The 20,425-nt window shown below is 37.3% G+C and overlaps 3 protein-coding genes across 3 annotated transcripts; 1 reads left to right on the forward strand and 2 right to left on the reverse strand.

Annotated features, from left to right (window-relative positions):
- Positions 1-981: 981 nt before the first annotated feature.
- Positions 982-4,719, reverse strand: LOC113763156 (UV-B-induced protein At3g17800, chloroplastic). Its single transcript, XM_027306892.1, has 2 exons — positions 4,241-4,719; positions 982-2,002 (listed from the first exon to the last, which is right to left on the reverse strand). Exons 1-2 carry the CDS (start codon positions 4,639-4,641, stop codon positions 1,201-1,203), a joined length of 1,203 nt encoding a protein of 400 aa, XP_027162693.1. The 5' UTR covers positions 4,642-4,719; the 3' UTR covers positions 982-1,200.
- Positions 4,720-9,715: 4,996 nt separating this feature from the next.
- LOC113781236 (mRNA-capping enzyme-like) lies at positions 9,716-11,220 on the forward strand. Its single transcript, XM_027327143.1, has 2 exons — positions 9,716-9,764; positions 9,849-11,220. The coding sequence occupies exon 2, from the start codon at positions 9,887-9,889 to the stop codon at positions 10,964-10,966; it is 1,080 nt and encodes a 359-aa protein (XP_027182944.1). The 5' UTR covers positions 9,716-9,764; positions 9,849-9,886; the 3' UTR covers positions 10,967-11,220.
- Positions 11,221-16,210: 4,990 nt separating this feature from the next.
- Positions 16,211-19,199, reverse strand: LOC113782465 (probable glucan endo-1,3-beta-glucosidase A6). Its single transcript, XM_027328359.1, has 3 exons — positions 18,967-19,199; positions 17,554-18,852; positions 16,211-16,716 (listed from the first exon to the last, which is right to left on the reverse strand). Exons 1-3 carry the CDS (start codon positions 19,028-19,030, stop codon positions 16,679-16,681), a joined length of 1,401 nt encoding a protein of 466 aa, XP_027184160.1. The 5' UTR covers positions 19,031-19,199; the 3' UTR covers positions 16,211-16,678.
- Positions 19,200-20,425: the final 1,226 nt, after the last annotated feature.

The raw sequence follows: 20,425 nt of genomic DNA on the forward strand, positions 1-20,425 counted from the left end.
AATGCTCCTTGTATTGCCTGCCCCGGAAGTTTGAAGGCTTGGATTGTCAACACCAGGAGGTGAGCTGCTGTGGTGAAGATCAACCGCGAAACTACGTTCAACAGCATGCTTAAGACCAAGAAAACCAGGTTGAATAGGAAAAGCACCATCGTGGTGGATGATGGCCTGGCTTTGTTGGACGAAGTATAACTCAAAAGAGGAAGTAATCAAAGGGGTTGTTATTTGCCGAGCAGTGTCTATTATCTATATATGTTTAGCTGTTTCATTTCATGGTGATGTAACTTGTTTAATTAAGGTTCTTTACTTTAGCTGATCCATTGACGTGCAGTATTATAAAGAGTAGTCGTTCCCCACACATTTTAACAATTCAAAGCCCGGAAGAGAAAATATTCCCAATATCCAAGAGTTTACCTGATTCAAGAATCAATCTTTTAAAAAGGAAACGCCGCCATATAATCGCTTACTTAGCTTAAGGTGCAGACAAATGTATATACCACTTTCATAACTTTGTCTAGGTGTCAGTCAACGCAAATTTAATTAAGCATGTTATGAAGGTGCAGCCACAGAATGGATGATCCACCAGATTTTGATCGCTTGATGCACTAATTTCTGGTACCGTCCAAGTTTGCAAGCCTTCCATTCCATCCTGACGCTACTGTTGTTTCCCGGAGGATGAAATTGATCAAACCTGAACATCCAAAATATGGTAAACCCCAACCAAACGGACGAACTACACAGATTTCCGATACTAGTATTTCCCTTTTGTTTGATACTTCTCCTCAAATCCTAAATTTGAATATTCAATCTCTGTAAAATTCTCGGGAGCACGCGCTGTGCAATATTACAACTCTAAACAAAATGCAGGCCAAATAAAGTTGACCAAATGAACCGTTAAAGTATTCAACTGTGTAGCATTCACAGACTCGTCGAGCACTTCAGTCATTAGGAGCAGATGAAAATGAGCAATCACATCTACATCAGTTAAAATTGGAAGCCCTTCCCTGCCATTCATCAATATCTTGAAGATCCTCGCATTCCAGCGTCCATACATCTATATAAAAAGAAAACCTTCTATACATTGTTCCTCTCGGCGGAATATAGGAGACGATGCTGTACATTAGCGGTTCACATAAAACTCAAATAAATATATACACAGAAAGGAAGGCATGACGCCATATATATTTATGTAACCCAGTGGAGTCAGTTGTCCTCCAGCTCACATATGGTGCTGATGTATTCTTCTGCGTCCCAAAGGTATGAACCAAAAGCTATGGCCTCCAAAACATATCTCTTGAGACTTGCAAATGATGTAGAAATTACCTCATTAGTTTCTAACAGACCAGTCTTTTCATCTCCAAACAGTGCAAAACTCTGTCTCTCAATTAGGTTTGCAGCCTCCTTTGATTTTGGCTTCGCACACATTTGCAAACTTTCAGGGTCAAAACCCATCACATAACACCTCAGCTTGTCACCTTTGTTTGCCTGATTAGATGACACTTCGCTCACTGATGTAGATCGCGTGCTCAGGACACGGCCAAACATAGCAGCCTTTGACCCTAAAGCCCACATGTCCGCAACTGGAAAGTGGCTTCCCACATTCAGACCAAGATCAAAGTTCATATGTAACAGATTCTTTTCCAGAGTATGCCTCAATGAGGCAGCCTTAAGGAAGTATCCATACAAAACCGAAGCTGTATAGACTTGACAGAGCTGAAGCCGAGAGATCTGAGTGACTGCCCACTTGTCTGTTACACTAGAGTTGGCTCTCCAGCCTACGAAAGTGGTAAGGTGCTCCCGGATCATTTCCAATACCTCAAAGCTGTGGATAGATTCAAGTTCCCAGTCCTTAGAAGGCAGTATCTCAAGTCTGCCGTTGTACATGCATTTGGAAAGTTGAGGAACCAAGTGCACTCTAATTTCATAAAACTTGGAACATATCAACACATACATAGCATCTTCAATTGCTGCTTGACATTCATGCTCTTTCAATTCAGCAATCCTCCTGGAATTCAGCAATGTCCAAAATCAATAGAAGAATAGGAAATACAAGACACCATTAAGGGGCAAGAATTGAATTCACAAACTTTCTTCATATATTCAATAGTCAAATCAAATAACTGAAGTTTTAATTATCAGAATTGATTCGTCTAGCTAACAGAATTTCATTTAGGCATTGCACATGTCTTTTTCTCATATAAGCAGGGTGCTGGACAAACATGCGTATCTGTAACTTGCAAGACAAGCTGTGGTATTCAGAGTCTTTTTAAGGTGATCCATCAGCAAATTACACTCACCTTTACAGGCCCAAGAGCCAAACTTTAAACAAAAAGCCAGGAGGCAGATTCAAGGACACAATATGAGTCAAGCATAAACCTGGCAAGTATATAAGCTTAGAGCACTGGATGGAATTCAAACAATGCAGGGACGATGAGGAACACCAATGCTTACTCCAAGTCCATGCATTGCCTTGCTGGGAACAGAGGTTTGTGACAAGGCCACATGCTGTCTGATGGCGGATACAAGTACGCCATTTTCCAGGCCATGCTGTACCCTCCCCCGACTATGCCATGTTTGTGCTATCCAACAACTATACTATGCAAGTCAAGAGAAGAAACAGGAATCTAAGATATCTAGTTTACAGTACAACATACATGTAATGCAAGAAGTCACATATTAAATACTGACATCATGGCCATCACCAAAAGCAATGGACCCACCGGCAGCACTGACATCCTAATAAGCTTCTTAACGCAATTATGCAGAGGCAGAGGCCTATGACCAAATAGAGAAAACAGACTCTCGGGCAAATCATATTTGGGGATACAAGACCGTTACTATCCATGATATTGCCTTACAAGTAAAAGCAGATTACTGGAAATACAATAGCTTCATATGACTCGAAACCAAGACATAGAATGGGCATAATCTCTACTACATGCCAAACATACGCATGATTACCTATTTCCACTTTAAGCACTTATTAATCTAGAAATAGCTTAATGCATTTGATTAAGAGGACTCCTAGCTTCATGGTCACATGTGTCATGACATGATAAATTTCCAAATCACAATCCTAAGAGCTTCTTTCCAGTAAAAGTGCATTATAAATATTACAGTAGTAGCTTTGTTTTGTGTTGTCAAGAACAGAGCAAAGAGGCTCGCTGCAGCGCAAAGAGTACGGAAAGAAACATGGCATTCAAGAATAAGTAAAACCTAATATAGAAAACCATCTTTGACGGGCTGTAGGCGACCTTAGGATAGTAACTGGCTAGAAAGAAGCCAAATGGAATCATGGAAGATAGTGTCATGCAGTTACGTGCAACTAAAGATAGGAACAGAAACTACATGGTCACAAAATATTATGAGGCCTAGCAAGCTGAGCCAAATCTTGGTATGCGCAGAAGCCTAAGTTAAGCATGATTTTCAGTCTGAAATAAAAGATAAGGCTATAGCCTGAATCTTACACTTGGTATAATCTAAAACCATATGCAAGCACCGGGGGACATAAGAGTTATAACAAGAACAAGAAGTAACAGGGTCACAGAAGCAACATTGTTCATGACACTGGGCATTGTCACTAACCTCTATTATCCAAATTCTAAACAGCATGAGCAGCAGGTTACAATACAAGCAATGTAGTTCACCCATGTTTGTGTCTCTGCAACTCCACATCATTACGAGCCCCAATTTTAGGTAATTAGGCATTTATTTATGCAGACTTCATCCTTACATACCGAGGATTTACCAGATATTAGCTCTTGTTTTGCCTCAAGTTCCTCGATAGAATAAAGAAAAAAGGTTTACATGATTATCATTCTTTAAAAAGGTGGAATTCTTTTAAACTTTTTTAGGTTCAAGCAAAAATTTTTTACCTTTCTAACAAATCGTCACTGGCTAAGAAGACAGCAAACAGTTATTAAGCGAAGGAACACTAAGCTAGAGCTCCAAACCAAAAACTGACAGAGCAGAACTTGACAAAATTCATCTTATCAGAACAATATGATGTTGAATCAATAATCTGCTTGAGAGAGATGCTAACACCCACTCTCTCTGTCTTTCAATCTATGTCTGACACTCGCGCAGAAGAGACACGTGTATGCCACATCAAATTGACGTATAGGCAGCAAATTTCAGCAATAATTTTACTCCAAATATCTATTCCTTAAAAACTTGAAATAACCCTCAAAAGAGAAAAAAGAAAAAGCTACTCCGCAATGAATTGGAAAGGTGAGAGCAGTACCTATGAAGGCAAGCTTCATGGGAGGCAGAGCTCAAGTTCATTCGGAGCAAGGCCTCATAGCGGTCAACCGCCAACTGCTCCAACTGTTTCTGGACAACTTGAGGAAAATAGTCGGGATCATTCAACAAGACAGTACTGAGTAACCTCCCAGCCGGCGTCGTGGGTTGCACCGGCGTGTACAGACCCCTGTACTCTCCACACTCACTACCAGTACCACTAGCCGCTAACACCAAGAACCCTCTCCGATAAGGACTCCTAGTCCTTCCACCAAAATTGATCCGGCGGGTGATATTTCCGGAAAAGTTGAAGGGCGAAACACGAGAAGGGTTCAACTTGGGAGGCAAAGATGATTGGAGAAGAGATAAGGAGGAGGGATACTTGTGAGCAAGGCAATGGTCCATTCACTGCTGTGTTTCAGTTAAACCCCTTATCAGGCTTTTAGCGGTTCACGCCTTTATGGTGGAGTTTGGGGGCACTGCCATAAGGTACGAAAGTACACATGAAATGGTGATATAATATGGAATGAGATGATAAGAGGATAAGGACTCGGGGACCCGAGAAGCATCGTGATTGATTTGCGGAAACGGTGGGCTCATTGTAGGGCCTTCCCCACCAATGATCTGTAGAAAATTACTAATACTTAAATCACCCCTCCTTAGTCCTTCCTTCCAAAGAAAATATGAAACCCAAAATTACAAAAGGTTGTAATTTCCCCTCTTATGCTCATTCAAACACTCGCGAGTAAGGTCCGTTTAGCGTTTGTTAAACCGAATGATCAACTCGACAAGGAAAAGATAATTCGAAATCAATCTATTCAAGAATGAAACTAAACTCGAACTCGGGGGAAAAAAAAAAATCGAACTTGAATATTTTCAATTAGAATCGGTTAAATCTTTTTTTGTTGCTTTCTTTCTTTCTTTTGGCCAATGCTTCATTCGTTGTTTCTCTTCTAATTTCGATTACTTCTTCTTTTTTCCCTCTACTAAGTCTATGGATCCATCATTTTAGGCAGATTCAAGGAAAATGGAAGATATTTTGTTTATCCATGAGTATTCTAGAAACTGTAACTCTGTCATTCTTTTTTTAGAAGAAACAAACAAAAAAGTTCAATCAGAGAGAATCGTCCAAAAAATAGGGACCGTTAAAATTTGCAGTATTGTAGCTTGAAATAAACACATTCTAGTCCAAATTAAAGGGTTAAAAAGAAATTTTTATTTGGGGTCATCCATCAAGGTCAATTACGAATTGTCAGTCGTCCAACGAAAGATATTTTAAGGTTGTGCGTCAGTTTAGATATTGCCGGGCGTTTAACTTATTCCAAAACTGCCTTCTTGTAAATGTCTGGTTGATCAGAGGTCTCCATCCCAGTAGAATGACGATGCCAAAATGTGGGGTCTACGTTATCCAATTGCTATGCATTTATCTGTCCACGAAATGATTAAAACTTGAAGCATTAGCTTAGTGCTACCGCTAATGTAATGATGATGATTAATTAACGTAATACACTCCAATAAATTTGTCTGAACCCATGATGGCTCAGCAGAGGCGACTCATTAGGGCGTTCTCTGATCCTTTGAGGATTCAAGGTGAGAGGTTCCCCTAGTGTCGTTCCTTTGCCTGTACCCATAAACTTTGTCTTGATCGCAACTGTTTCTTCCGTCTATTTTTTATTAGACCATTAGGGCTTTCCCAGTCGAAGATCTTCTTCTTATTCTCCAACTCAATATCTACTCATAGTACGTTGTTTGGCCTTCGTTAAAGAAGACGAAAAGGTTAGGCCGTGCATTATGACATAAGCCAAGTTGATGATTGATCGCGTTACACCTTTACCAATTCATCATGTATTATATAAATTCTTTAACAAGGATCCAATTGAAGACTGTCTTGGAAGGCTCAATATGGTACCCATTTTCTAATCCAAACAGGACAAACTTCATCCATATAATAATAATAATAATAAGGGATAATTTGAGAAACCTCTCTTTAGGTTTTTAGTAATTTCAGACAGCTTTTCTCACGTTTAAAAAATTACATATACTTCTCCTAGAACATATGTTTGAATTTCATCTTGATGATGTAAGATCAAAAAAGTATATGAATGTCCAAAATTGCCCTCATCTAAATTTTCTTAATATGAATAATCATTAAATTTTTTTAAAAGTCAAGAATACAGTTGTATACTACCAAAATTATGAGTTTTATTACTTAGCCAATGTCTTGATGTTTTCCATCCTTATAATTGTTTACATCCACTCAAAATTTCAAACTCTTATCACTTCTTCTTCTTCTGAACAAATTCTTTGTCTAAAATGCCAAAATTCACTGTCGTAATTCTTCCTTCACAATCTTTACCCCTTTATAGGTTTCTTCCATATATTGTCTATCAAACTATTAATCATAAAACTCACAATTCTTACCTTTTCTCCAATCAAACGGCCAAGCCCTCAGTACCAAATTCTTCTAACCTCTGTTCTCAATATTTGGGTTGGTCATACTAAATCAGCCCATATTTTTTCTTTAAATTGACACAATTTATTGAGAACAAGTTTGATTTCTATTAAGAGGAATTAGGAAAAAATCAACAAAGTACAAGTTTGGGGTAGTAGTTTTAGTACAGTCTATTAAATTATACTTTCTCGTAATACAGTTACTTTTTTGTGCTCAATAATACAAATAATTGGGTTGTTAGCGGTGAGGATTGCTTCTATCATTGTCAATAGCAGCAGCATGACAATAAGATTGATGAGGTAAAAGCTTTTAATGAATTTTCTATGTGAAAATTTTAGATTTCCACTTTTAATGGATTTTTTGTGTGAAAATTTTAGATTTTCATTCTATTTCAATTTATAGATAGAATTATCAAGATTTTAATAAGTAGGGTGGCAAAATAAAAAAGAGTTACAAGTTTCGGATTAGCATTTAGAAGATCAGAAATTCAAGAGACGCTTTGAGAAAGGTGATAGGGATTGTGATGGTAAGATGATGATAAGGAATGAGACATCTACCTCAGTTAACATATTTGAATGATAGAAAGTTACAATTTAATGGTCATAGTTGAAACGGGTTAGCCACAATATATGCCTCGTCAAAAAGAATTTTTTTTATTTTCTTTTTTCTATTATCTTTTCCTTTTTTGATCAATGGCTTGTCTTTTAAAAAATTATAAAGGTTATTATAATCATTGTTTATCATTGAGGTAGGTAACTTAATATTAAAAATCTCAAGAGAGTTCAGTGTAATCGTCAGAAACCTCAAAGAAGGTTTTTGAAATTATACTAATAATAATAACCTAAATAATAATAAGAGATAATATCAGAAACCTCCCTTGATGTTTCTTCTAATATCACTTGATACCTCTGAAGTTTTTGAAATATCACTTACCTCCCCTAATAATTATAAAAAGACTATATTAACCCTCACATGATATATAATTTACATATAAAATAAATGAAGCTCAAAAAAAAAAAAAGAAACGAAAGCCACTTTTATTTCCTTTTTTCATCATTTTCTCTTACTTATTTTTTTGAATGACTATACAATATGTTAGTTGTAAATTATAATAAATTGAATTTTATTTATCTTTTATTTTTTATAATTGTGATAAAGAGAGGTATGATTTATTTGCTTATTTTGAGTTGATTTTTATAATGATTGGTACAATTTAATGGTTTGGGTAATGATTGAGAAGATGTTAAACAAAAAAATATAAGGTTCATAAGAAATCGGTTTTGAGTATATAGAGTTAAATTGTTGCAAGTGTGTTTCTTTTCAAATATCTTTTTTATTTTTTAAATTTATATTTTTACAGGGTATAGTATTATGATGTGGTAGTACTACAAGAGATTGTTTTTTAAAATGATAGTTTTCTTGAAATAAATAAAATATTTTAGGAATATTTTCATTAGCAAGTGAAAGGGTAGTTTAGAATTTTTAAAAATTTTGTTACACAAATAACAAAAGTAAGGGAGGTAAGTGATATTTTTTAAATTTTAGGGGTGTCAGGTGATATTAAGAGAAACCTTAGAGGAGGTTTTTTATATTATCCCTAATAATAATAATAATAATGTTGATGATGATGATGGTGATGATATTATTTGATTTTTTCATGTGGACGGCTTTCTAAAGCAGAAGTTGACTTGTCAAGCAACGATTCACCCTGCCCTACGTTGGACCTTTTTTTTTTTCGGTGGGGGCATCTATGCTTATGGGTAAGAATACTTTTTGCGAATTGCATAAGAATACTTTGTCATATGTTCTTGTAGTTTTATTTGATGTGAGGGCATAAACCAAGCAACAGGGCATCACAAGCAACGATTCGCAGTGTCCTACGCTGGACCCTTATTTTTTGTGGGGGAATCTATGCTTATGGATAAGAATACTTTTTGAGAATTGGATAAGAATACTTTAAAGGCTATGTTTGGATAGTCAATTTTTTTTTAAAAAAATTTTCGCTTGCATCATAAACACATTTTTTAATATATTATTTTATATTTTCAACCATCTTTTTATTTTATACACATCACATCATAAAAAATGCTACAATATTTTAAATAATTATTTGAAATAATACTCTATCCATTTCATGGGGGACATAAACCAAATAATATAATTATTTGTTATTTATTTTTTGTGGTTTTATTTGATGCGAGGGACATAAACCAAGTGACTGGGCATCACACAAATCGAAATCCTATTGAAACTTGTCATAAAGTACGTTACAGTAGAAACAACTATTACCAGTACTTATTAGTAGTTATTACAGCTCATAATAATTTTGTCTTTTAATGGGGTTATAATTTTTAGGGTGTCTGAAAAGTGAAAACATAGGAACATAAGCATCAAACTGTGTGGTAATAATTTTGAATTCCTCGACAATAGCGACAATCACCGGAAATATGACATAGCATCTCTGTCCCATGGAATGGAGTTGGTACTCGACTGCATGGAGAGAGTTACTGAGAGAGGCATGCCAAAACTAAAGAGCAAGCAAATTTCTTCAATTACAAAACTTCTAAATTCTCAAAATTCGGTGTCAAATTTTTCCTAGTTTCGGTTGTTGATTCATATCCATATATGCCTCTGAAAAGGGCTAATTTCTTAGATTATAGGTTAAAAAAAAAACAATCCGCCAAATGTATCTCTGACAGGTTTATAGGCCAAAACTCTTGAACAAACTTATCAGATTTTTTTAAAAGACATTTTACTCCCTATTAGGTTAGTATTACTAGTAGTTAAGCTTTGGGCAAGGAGATTCCTGGTCCCTGGGTGTTCGAGTGAGTCAGTCAGATTCCGATTCCGATTCGTCAAAAGAATCTTGAGTGGTGGCTGGGGTTCTTTTAAATGGCCATTGGCCTGAGGAGCGTCAATTTAACAACTCTTTCGGTTTGTAAAAAGTAACAGTGTAATACTCAATTACTAGTTTACTACTTCTTTAGTTCTTTGGCAAGCTTTTGCCTCAAGATCGAAACAAACAAACATCCAGTTTGTTACTTCTACTACTCGTTGTTCTTGCTTCTGCACACAAGTAAGTTTTCTCTCCTATTACCCCAAACACAAGCAGGTTTTCTCTCCTATAAGATACTAATGAAGAATGATGATATCTTGGGAGATGGCATCCCTTTTGAACAGGAACGTACCCTGAGGCAAATGTGCCATCAATTGCTCAAGTTGCCAGTAGGGAAGAATAAGAATCTGCAATTTCCAGGCTTGCACCCAGTTTCGCTCAATCGCGAAAACATACAACTGCTAAAGCAAAGAATGTATTATGCAACATGGAAAGCTGATGGAACGCGATATATGATGTTGATTACCAATGAAGGCAGTTACTTGATTGATAGGAAGTTTCGGTTTAGGAGGGTTCAGCTTAGATTTCCTTGCAGGCACACTGATGGTTGTGGGGAGAACGCTCACCACCTCACTTTACTTGATGGTGAGATGATAATTGATACAATACCCGGTTCGGGGGAGCAGGTAAGAGGATACCTGATATTTGATATAATGGCTATTAATTCAATCTCCCTTGTGGGCCGACCTTTTTGTGAACGTTGGGAAATGATTGAGAAGGAAGTGATTGAGCCCAGAAATTATGAAAGTAATCAAATTCAAGGGAGCCAGAATCCTCATTATAGATATGATTTGGAAACATTTGGGATGAGAAGGAAGGATTTTTGGTTCCTCAGTACAGTCAACAGTGTGTTGAAAGACTTCATCCCAAAGCTTCCGCATGCTGCTGATGGCCTTATCTTTCAGGCTTGGTTTGATCCTTATGTTCCTCGAACACATGAGGGTCTTCTGAAATGGAAGTACGCAGAGATGAATTCAGTTGATTTTCTGTTTGAGATGGTTGGCCATCACCAACAGCTTTATCTTCATGAAAGAGGGAAGAAGAAGCTGATGGGAGCAACTAAAGCTGTGTTCGATGATGGTAGCAGTCCCTCTTTGTACTCTGGGAAGATCATTGAATGTTCTTGGAATTCTGAACATAGAGTATGGAGTTATATGCGGATTAGGTCGGACAAATCAACTCCGAATGACTATCGCACATATCTACAAGTGATGAGAAGTATAGAGGACAACATCACTGAAGAGTCCTTGATCAATGAGATCAGTAGAATAGTTAGACTACCAATATATGCATGTAGGATACCAAGTGCCAAGAAGCCTAATGATATCAATATCATTAACATTTATGTTGGTTCCCAGAAAAGTTCTGGTTATAACAGCTAAGTTTTTGTTGTCTGCCACTCCAGTCGAGGAATCTAGTTCCCAGCCCTGCAGAAGCGAATGCTGCATTGAGAAAAGAGATTCTTCATCAGATTACATCCTTAGGATTTGAGAACTTTAACAATTAATTTCTGAGATGAGATTTTTTACTGGTAAAAAGTCTCTATTGTGCTGGGCCGTTCACACACTTTTTTCTCTTACGAGTTGCAACAGGAGATGATAACATAATGATCTGATATAACCTACTGATTTTGAAACTTTGAAGTTTATAAGGCCTGTTGTTTACTGTTGAACATGCATGCAAACATATTAAATAGAATGTTGGGAGCATTATGAGTGGATAAAGAGGTATTCCAAAATCTCAAGAGTAGCTTAAGTCCCTGTTTAGAATCAAGAACTTCATTAGCCATTTTTCACAGACGAGGATAAACGTAATAGCTGTTTAGCTTTGTTGAAGTTAGCTTGGTTTCAGTTCTGGATTCTTTCAGAGAATTTATTTGTATTTGTTTGTGGTATCCATCCTGTATGTAAAGTTAGCTTACAAAGAATTACTTGGGATTGACAGTGAAAATTTTATGTTGGTCCAAAGCAACTACTAATCTGTAATTGCTCCTTCATGACGAATGGAAAAGTACCACGCGAACATATAAAGCCCCACTTAATTCCATTTTACATGTTAAGTGGATCTCATTACGCATATGAATTGACAAATGGGATTTTTATATATTCACACATGGAACTTTTTTTTGTTACTCCTAGATCAACTACAAGGCATGCCAAGTTCTTGTTTCAGATTGACATAAAATTTATCGTCACATAGCATAGGCTGGTATGCTGCTGAGAAAACCAGAATGTGGTTATATATTTCTAACCTCTTTAAGAATAAACTTCTATTAACAGGATGTATGTTGCTTGGTCATTCATCAACAACTTCAATATCTCACGACCTTGGGCACGCTAATAATACATGTAAGAATGAAGCCACTCATAAAATGCTACAATAACTACCGACTCAAGTGTGAAAATTATGAAGGTAATGAAACAGAGCTTCGCTGATCACAGATTCCTCGTTACTTCTCAGAAGAACTGATCCTACTAGTTTCAAGTTTCAACATTTGCTTCACAAAACCTACGTATCTAACACAACTCAAACCATCACCTCTCCAAGTGGTATAAGATGTTTCTGATAATGTTAGAAATTGAGTTCTGAAACTGACCAATGTTCCCATAAGCAACAACTTCAAGCAGGAGCAACCTAACAAACGCTTTCGTAAATGCATGTTGATAAAAGGAAAATTTGCCATGTATCCAGAGCCTCTACTGCTAAAGAAGGCAATTATTCCAATCAATTCCAAGGGGGTAACCAACGTCAAGTTGAGCACACAAACACAAACTCATCGAAGAAATCACATTCTTGGACGCATCAAGCAAAGTGGGCACAGAATCATTTACACCACGGAATTAGCTAAATGATACAATTATCTCTCATTTGTCAAGTTATTTTAGAGGCATCAAAACCGTACCCTACGAAGTGCTCCGTAAACTCGTGCTAATGCGTTAAGAATTGTGTGCTACACTTGCACCGTGCCTTGCTGATTTCTTAGATGACATGAACCCTTTTCCTCTGAAAAAGAATGGAATTATATAACGTGATGTCACATGGCATCTTTCAATCAGCTAACTTCATCGATATATTCTTGTTAAGTGAAATACAATTAGAAACCGCTTACTCTTAGGGGTCGATTGTCCATCAATGAATATTTTTTGAACCAAGAGATCCAATTGATTCAAGGTTAAATGGTCAGTAATTTCTGAGCAAATTTTCCGTATGCTAATATCTTGTGAACCACAGCATTTTTCTTCACTTTGGTTTTATAAACCACATAAACCAAGAAGAGAAAAAAATTGATAAATACTTCTAAATCTTCCTTCCATCAAAGCGCGCTGATGTTTGAAATAATTGTACCACTTTTAATCACGAGGACGGGTAGTACAATACAAATATTCAATGAATTGGCCTATCAAAATAGCATGTTGTTAAGGTTAAGTGTTTAGTGAAGCTGGGAAAACTGGTATAAGTGTTAATACCTTGTTTGGAAAGCCATTCTCTCCCAAAAAATTTTTACTTTTTTCGTAAACATATTTTTTCAATTTTTTTTAACCTTTTATATATCAAATCGAAATAGTACCTTTTTTTTAATATAAAAACCGCAGAAAATAGCAATCCAAAGGAAAATTTTCTCAATTGCACCAACAGAAAAGTTGGAATCTATCTCAAACTTAGCCCATTCACAATATATCTTCTAACACGCTAAAACTTAAAGAACTCAAGTACCAAGGGGGCATGGGGAATGGAATCAAATGCTGCTAGAAAAGACATTGTAGGAAAGGGATGACAATGAAATAATGACAATTCCTATTAGCAAAACAGGAAGGAAGGATAAGATGTACTGGATAGGAAATGAGAAAGGAATCTATAGTGTCAAATCTGGGTACATGTGGGCAAAGCTGCTAAAGCAAAGAAGGAAAAAAGATGATGGAGGAGAATCGAACTAGAGTAAGAACATGGAGGATCTAGAGCATGGAAGGAACTATGGGGACTAAATATGAAGCACAAACTAAAACATTTCATATGGAAGTGCCTAAGAGAGGTCTTACCAGTCAATGAAGTAGTGATGAACAAAACTAGAAAGGGAAGTCCCATGTGCAATAGATGGGGTGCAATAGATGGGGAGAAGCAGTGGAAACTTTGGAATATATGCTATTCCATTGTAGAAGGGCTGATTTGGAAAGCAGCACCTATACATTGTAGAAGGTCCGACCGATTGAACCGAAAATTGACCAATCATTCGGTTCGATTCTCTTTAATAAACCGTTAATCAAAGACTCGGTCAAAGACTGGGTTTGACCGGGAACCAGTAAAACCGGATTTTTTTTCCAAATTTTCCATTCTAATGGTTTTTTTTTAATTTTATAACAAGCACCACCAAACAGCAAAGTAGAATCAAGTTAATAAGAAAGCATTGTGTTTTTGTTAGAATCTCATGCAACATCCTCTGTACTAAATTGAGGAATTTTTTTTAAAAAAAGGTTGTATAACTTTAAAATATCCAAACTTAAAAACAAAAAAAGAAAAAGAAAAAAGAAACCGGACTCACTGCCATCCTGATGGCTTCTTCCTTCCTTTTTTTTCCAACTCCTTTGATTTTTGAATAGCGCTAAGAATTAGTGTCGAATGAAGTTAGAAATCTAGATTAGGAGAAAATTTTCATTCTCTAAATTCACTAAACCCCATTTCATGCAACTAAATTTTCAAAGATTTGAAATTAAATTGAAGGAAAAAAAAAAGAAAAAGAGCAAAGAAGGGAAGAGAATAGATAAGAGGGAAAGAGAAAAATAATGAAGAAAAAGAGAGTTTTCATATGTATTTGATGTGTTTGGTTTGTGTGGGATAAAAGAAAAGGAGAGAATTATTGACTTTATGATGGAGAGAGAAGAAGGAACAAAGACAAGATAAAAAGGAAAGAAAGAAGGAAGAGGCGGGCTCCTCGCAAAAAAGAAACATTAGGTTTAGCATTTATTAGCTTTAGAAGCCCTCCTCAAATTTTTTTTTATAAGTTTATTTTGACCCCATATTGTTTTAGTAAAGTATAAAATTAACCTATTACATTTTTACTTATAATTTTTAAATTTTTTAGGTGGAATCCTTTTGGATTATATCTAAACTCATCAAATATGTATGTAATGTTATAAACCACCAATTTTAGGGAAATTTTTATATGTTATATTAATTATATATATTTATGACGTATCGAACCCATCGACCCCTGACCTTTGAACTCTACCGAATCACTATCTAGTCCGAGTTTTAAAACATAAGCTTAGAGGGGCTAAGGAATTCATTCTGACATTGGTGGGAAGAATTGATACAGGCAACAAAGGGAGAGGAGGGGCAGGACCATATTGTTGTGACCATAGTTATTAAAACCAACCCGAGCATCAACTCGGCAGGAGGACCGGATTGACAGGTCAATGGTTCAACCGGCGGGTTATACTGTATAATAAAAAAATATAATATAATTAAATCAATTTATTAATTATAATACAAGTACAGAAATTTTAAAATATTAACAAACCATAATCTATTCATATTCCATAGTTCATACATACAATCCATACTCATATATGTTCTTTAGTTTATGAATTCATATTGATATTATACACAAATATAAATGGCAAATCTAAGTATCAAAGAAAGAAAATAACCCTAATTTTTCAAATTTCTTTTCAATTTTTCTCATTTAATTGTCAAAAAGATGACAAATGCCCATACTAGTGTGGCCGATCAAATTAAAAATTTGGATAAAAAGGTAATTTTAGAAAATTTCCAAACCCGCCTAGTTAATAAAAAATCATCGGGTTTGGCGGATCACCGGTTCGATCGTCCGAATCAAACGGTTCAAAACGTGTCATCCGCAACTCCGATCCAATTGTTAAACCGGCTTTGTTCCATGGTGGATCCACTAATTTGACCGATTCAACCGCGCGGACCGGATCGGGTTTAATAACTATGGTTTTGACAGCAAACTTGCTATGGAGAGTCTGGAAGGCAAGAAATGACGGCCAGTTCAATGAGGTGGAAAGGGACCCTTTCATTCCAATCAACAAAGCTTTGAGAGAATGGAGAGAATACCAAGAAACAACAAAGAACCAGGAAGGTGAAGGAAATGAGTGGATCAAAGACAAGATTGAATTCAGAAAATGGGAACTCCCCGAGAAAGGGAATATAAAGATTAATACAGCTGCAATTTTCAACAAAAAATTGAGCAGGACAGAATGGGGAATAGTTGGGAGAGATGACAAAGAAAGGTTGATACCAACTTGGGCTGTTCCAAGAACATGCAGCCAAAATGGCAACATGGAAGAGACTCTAGCGATAAGGAAAGCCATCAAAATAGTCACACTGGAAGGCTGGAAAAGGGTGGAGTTTGAATCAAATTGCAAGGAGACAGTGGACAAGATAGCATTTGCAAATCAGGGGTTTAATTTGCATGTGGATGATAAAATGTCTTTTTCCTATTTAACTATATATGTGTTATTGTTAAATTGCTGTAGGATATTAAACAATTAAAAAGCATCGTACTCGAGTATCCTAATGATTGGAGAAAAGAGATTAATGGGACGAAAGGAGTACTGATAATATAGATTAATGGTCAAGACATGCAATAGAATATTAGCCGGAGAACATGACAGAATAGCGGCTTGGGATCCTCCATAAAGATTCATAGCCGTTGAAACTCTGTAAAAAGGGGTGCCGACAGTAGATGGCAACGTTCACTAAACAGCACCTCTGCAAATCTGGTATGGCCCGCCCATTTTAGTCCAGTGAATGCAGACGGAGGAGTAGTTGTACAAGTTGCAGAAGAATGCACTTGAAAATGTAAAACAAATTGGGTACAATGCCTTTGACAAAAAGAAAAAAGAAAAAATTGGGTACAATGGCGTTTGGTGATTTGGGTTTTGGGGGGAGGAATTGGATACAATGGGTGAGACTGGCTGAGAGGCTAAACGAATTACTCACGAAAAAAGGAGGACAAAAAATTGGCACTCAATTTTATTGGCCAAAAAATAAGGCTCTTAAGCAATAGAGATGTTAAGTTCGAGCATTATGATTCTGTATCCAAATTCTTTCCGGTGATCTGCTTCATGCTGACTTCAAAGGGTGACACTTGGGAACTTGCAAGATCCATAACCTACACATGAAACATGGCTCGAGAAATCAGTACTACTGTGTAAGAAAAGAATAAATATGGATGCTAACATTTAAACTACATCAGCAGCATAAACATGCCCCATGAAGCCAAGGTAGTAATGAATAAGCTCGACACAACAAGGTTTAGCATATACAGAGTCTTATCACTTAAATCTGTCAGAGAAAGCTAATCTTGTTCCATGCAAAAAATTAAAATAATCTTTACTAATGACGGGTAAGCCAAGGTTAAAAAAAAATATATATATATATATAAAGAAAAAAAAAAGATAAATCCCATCCAGCCGTAATTCAAAGAAGGAAAATTCCGACCGGTAATGAATAGGTCATCTGCCATGGAGTTACCTGTTATTCTGTCACCTACCCACAACGTTCTACTGAGCTATGTCCACTGCTATTAAATGCTCTGCACGTTCTACTGAGCCATGTCCACTGCCCTTTCTCCCCCCACCACGCGGTTTAATTCATTCTAGTATTAAAGGCGGTCTTTTCTTTTTTTTTTTTTGAGGAAAGTATTTAATTCTAGCAGTATTAAATAAAGCTGTGCAAGAGTTCAGGTCAGAGTTCAGACTAAACAAGAGAGTACGAAAAGGGGGGGAAAAAAAAGAAAAAGAAGAGGATAAACAAACTGACCAGCAGTAGTATTAATGTATTATTAAGAAAGGAGGAAATAAATGGTCAAATTCCACTCACGGACTATGCCATGCCCTTTGCTACTAGTCCCATTTGTGCAACATTAATCATGACTCAAGCATTCAACAACACATTCATGCAGAATAATAATCACAAATTGAGAATTTGAGATGGATACAGTACTTACTTGGATCTCGGATGGTCTGGGTTGCAAGACCGCTGAAATAACAGGTCCCACCAACCTTCCTGAATTGGGCCCAATATGAGCTAAAAGCAAAACTCGCGTGGTGGACTAGTGAATTCGGTTCATAGCATTTCCCACCCGGTTGAATCGGGTCACAGGTTCCATTCCCCTGCCCGCATGCATAACCCAATGCCGCCGCCAATGCCGTCCGGTTTGCTCCCTCGCCCACCACGCACCAAATCTTCCCCTTGTAAGGCTCATTATTAGTTGGCTCCGGCAACGGCTTGTACTCGGATTCCGGCGTCTTACCAGACAGATCAATCTCATACACACGAGTCCCATTCGGGTACAATAACCCGAAATGCCGCTCCGTGCCCGGACCCGGCTTTTGGTTTTCGTTGTACAGAGCAAAAATAAAAGCAGGCAGAACCACGCCGGGTCTGGCCGGTGTCCCGATCTTCGGCTTAGCCATCAACTTCTTGACCACATTCCGGTTATAAGTGGCAGCATTGTATGTGTTCGCTCCAATCTGGTCCACGTCCCCGCCGTTGGGCCAACCCGTTTCCGCAATAAATACCCGGATATTCGGGTACCCGAGCTTCTTCATGGCAAAGATGACCGCGTCCAGCATTTGGTCCAACAGGTTAGTGTAGGTCAAACCGGAAACCGGATCCGTGTAGGTAATGTTCTTGGACGCCAGCAGCGCGTAGTCAAGATTGATGCTGGCAGGTTGGGATGCCCACGCAAAATAAGGGTACACGTCGATGAAGAAAAAAGACTTGGTCCGATCTAAAAATTGTAACAACGGCTTCAAGACTTTATCAGAAACGTCGGACCTAAAAGAGCCACTGGACGGAGGGAACGAAGATCCCAACACGTCCATAGCCAATGGAGTTCCGACCTTGACTTTATTCAGACCAAATGTTTTGACCGAGTATCTGATTCTTCGCATGGCCGGAACCAGATTAAACCAGGTTGTTTTGTCGGGGCCGCTTAAGATTTCGTTGCCGACCAGGAGGTACCGGATTCTAGTCTTGCGGTAGAAGGGGACCACGTTGGTCTTGACCCATTGGTCAGCTAGGGTTTGGTTAGAGGAAATGTTGGTGATGATCTCATTGGGCACCATCACCGAGACTTGAAGGGGGGTGCCCCCGAGAGCGGCGAGGATTTTTGGGTTTGCATCGTAGATTTTGACACCTTTGGCTTTGAGGGCTTGGATGAGCTCAACGGACTTGCTTGGGGTGGGCAGGTTGTTCCCCAGTTGGCCGTAGCATATCCCTACCTTGGCTGACATTTCTGCGCCTGCAATATATGAAAAAACACACAATATGCACAATGATCAGAATGTGAAAGTTCAACTACTGTGTCTGTGGAAAAAATAATCCAGATGAGCGTTTTGTTGATGATGAAACTTACCGGTGATGGAAAGGGAAGCAAGAAGCAGAAGAGAGGAGAACGCTAGAAAAGTAAAACGAGCCATACTAGTGTTTTGCAGCTTGGGTGAGAGAGATGAGGGTTTATTGAGTGGGGGTCCGGGAGACGGGAATAACTAAAAAAAAATTTTAATATACGACAGCAGAGGAGCATATGTAAGTAACTATGGGAATTGAGCCAAGTGAACGGAGAGCAAGAGGTGAGCTTTGGGAGCGTATAAAATGTAGAATGTCTCAAAAGTGAGCTGAAAGAGACCCCTCAAAATTAAAATTACAGAGTGAGTACTAGTTTTATCTTCTTCTTTTTTATTTTTAGAAAAAGAGGAGAAGCGTAAAGAGATAAATCAGGGGAATTATGCAGAGAATGGTTGTGTCTGACGAATAATGATGACGTAAGATGGCGGTGGGAGTTGGAATGGAAGAATAGGCAGGAGAAACTTCACCCCAATTGGCCAACAGGGGGAAGATCGTGAGTGGGTAAATCTGACTCCTTTTGGGAATTATTGAGGCCCAGAGGAAAGAGGAAAGGGGGATGGGAATCGAATGAAAAGAAAAGGAGAAAAAAGTTAACTTGGCCTTGCTCGTTAGTTTATTTGCATTGATGATTTAATAATTAATAATTCGGGAATAATTAGGAAAAACTTTTATAAAGCAGTAGATCTGCATAATTGTAGAGAGATGACGTCAATCTTTTTGGTCAACAAGACATTATTAAACTTTACATTATGTCGTAATTGGCTTCTAAATTTTCGTTTTGTGCATAGGAGTTGATAAAAAAAAAAAAAGATAATGTATAGACAGACAGCCAGCATATATAAAATTAATTTCATCCAAAAATGACACGCTCAGTTTTTGAACTTCTCCCATTTTTTGTTTTTGGTGTTAATCATTAATTATGTAAAAATACAATGGACACTAATACGGACGTATATTTTGATAGCACAATCGTACATGTCATTGTTGGTCTCTCCCAAAGACTGCTCCTTTATTAGGCTTTTAACACGCCTTTGTTCTGCCTTTATTCTGCCATGCTTCCGCACTTCCTTCTAGAAAGAGTGTCAGAGTCCACCACTCAACAGTCACCATTGCATTGCTTTATGCTGCTTTCCTTTCCGTTTCATCAAGACATCAACCGTGTGTCGCACTCTTGATGGTTTTTCTCTAACAAGGCAGGCTGAAGAAACCCAAAATATTGGGGGACAAAAAAATTCAGGGTGTGTTTGGATCCTTGTTTTTGGAGCTGTTTCTGAAAAACTGTTTTTCACATCCCAAATGCTACAGTAAATGTATTTCTAAAACAATTCTAAAAACACCATATCCAAACATTATATCAAAAACAACTACATATGTATATTTCAATTATGTATATTATATATATATATATTATATTAATATAAATTGAAATATACAAATTGAAAATTATATATATTATATATTATATA

The sequence above is a fragment of the Coffea eugenioides genome, chromosome 1, assembly GCF_003713205.1.
Source record: "Coffea eugenioides isolate CCC68of chromosome 1, Ceug_1.0, whole genome shotgun sequence".
In the NCBI taxonomy this organism is placed as follows: domain Eukaryota; kingdom Viridiplantae; phylum Streptophyta; class Magnoliopsida; order Gentianales; family Rubiaceae; genus Coffea; species Coffea eugenioides.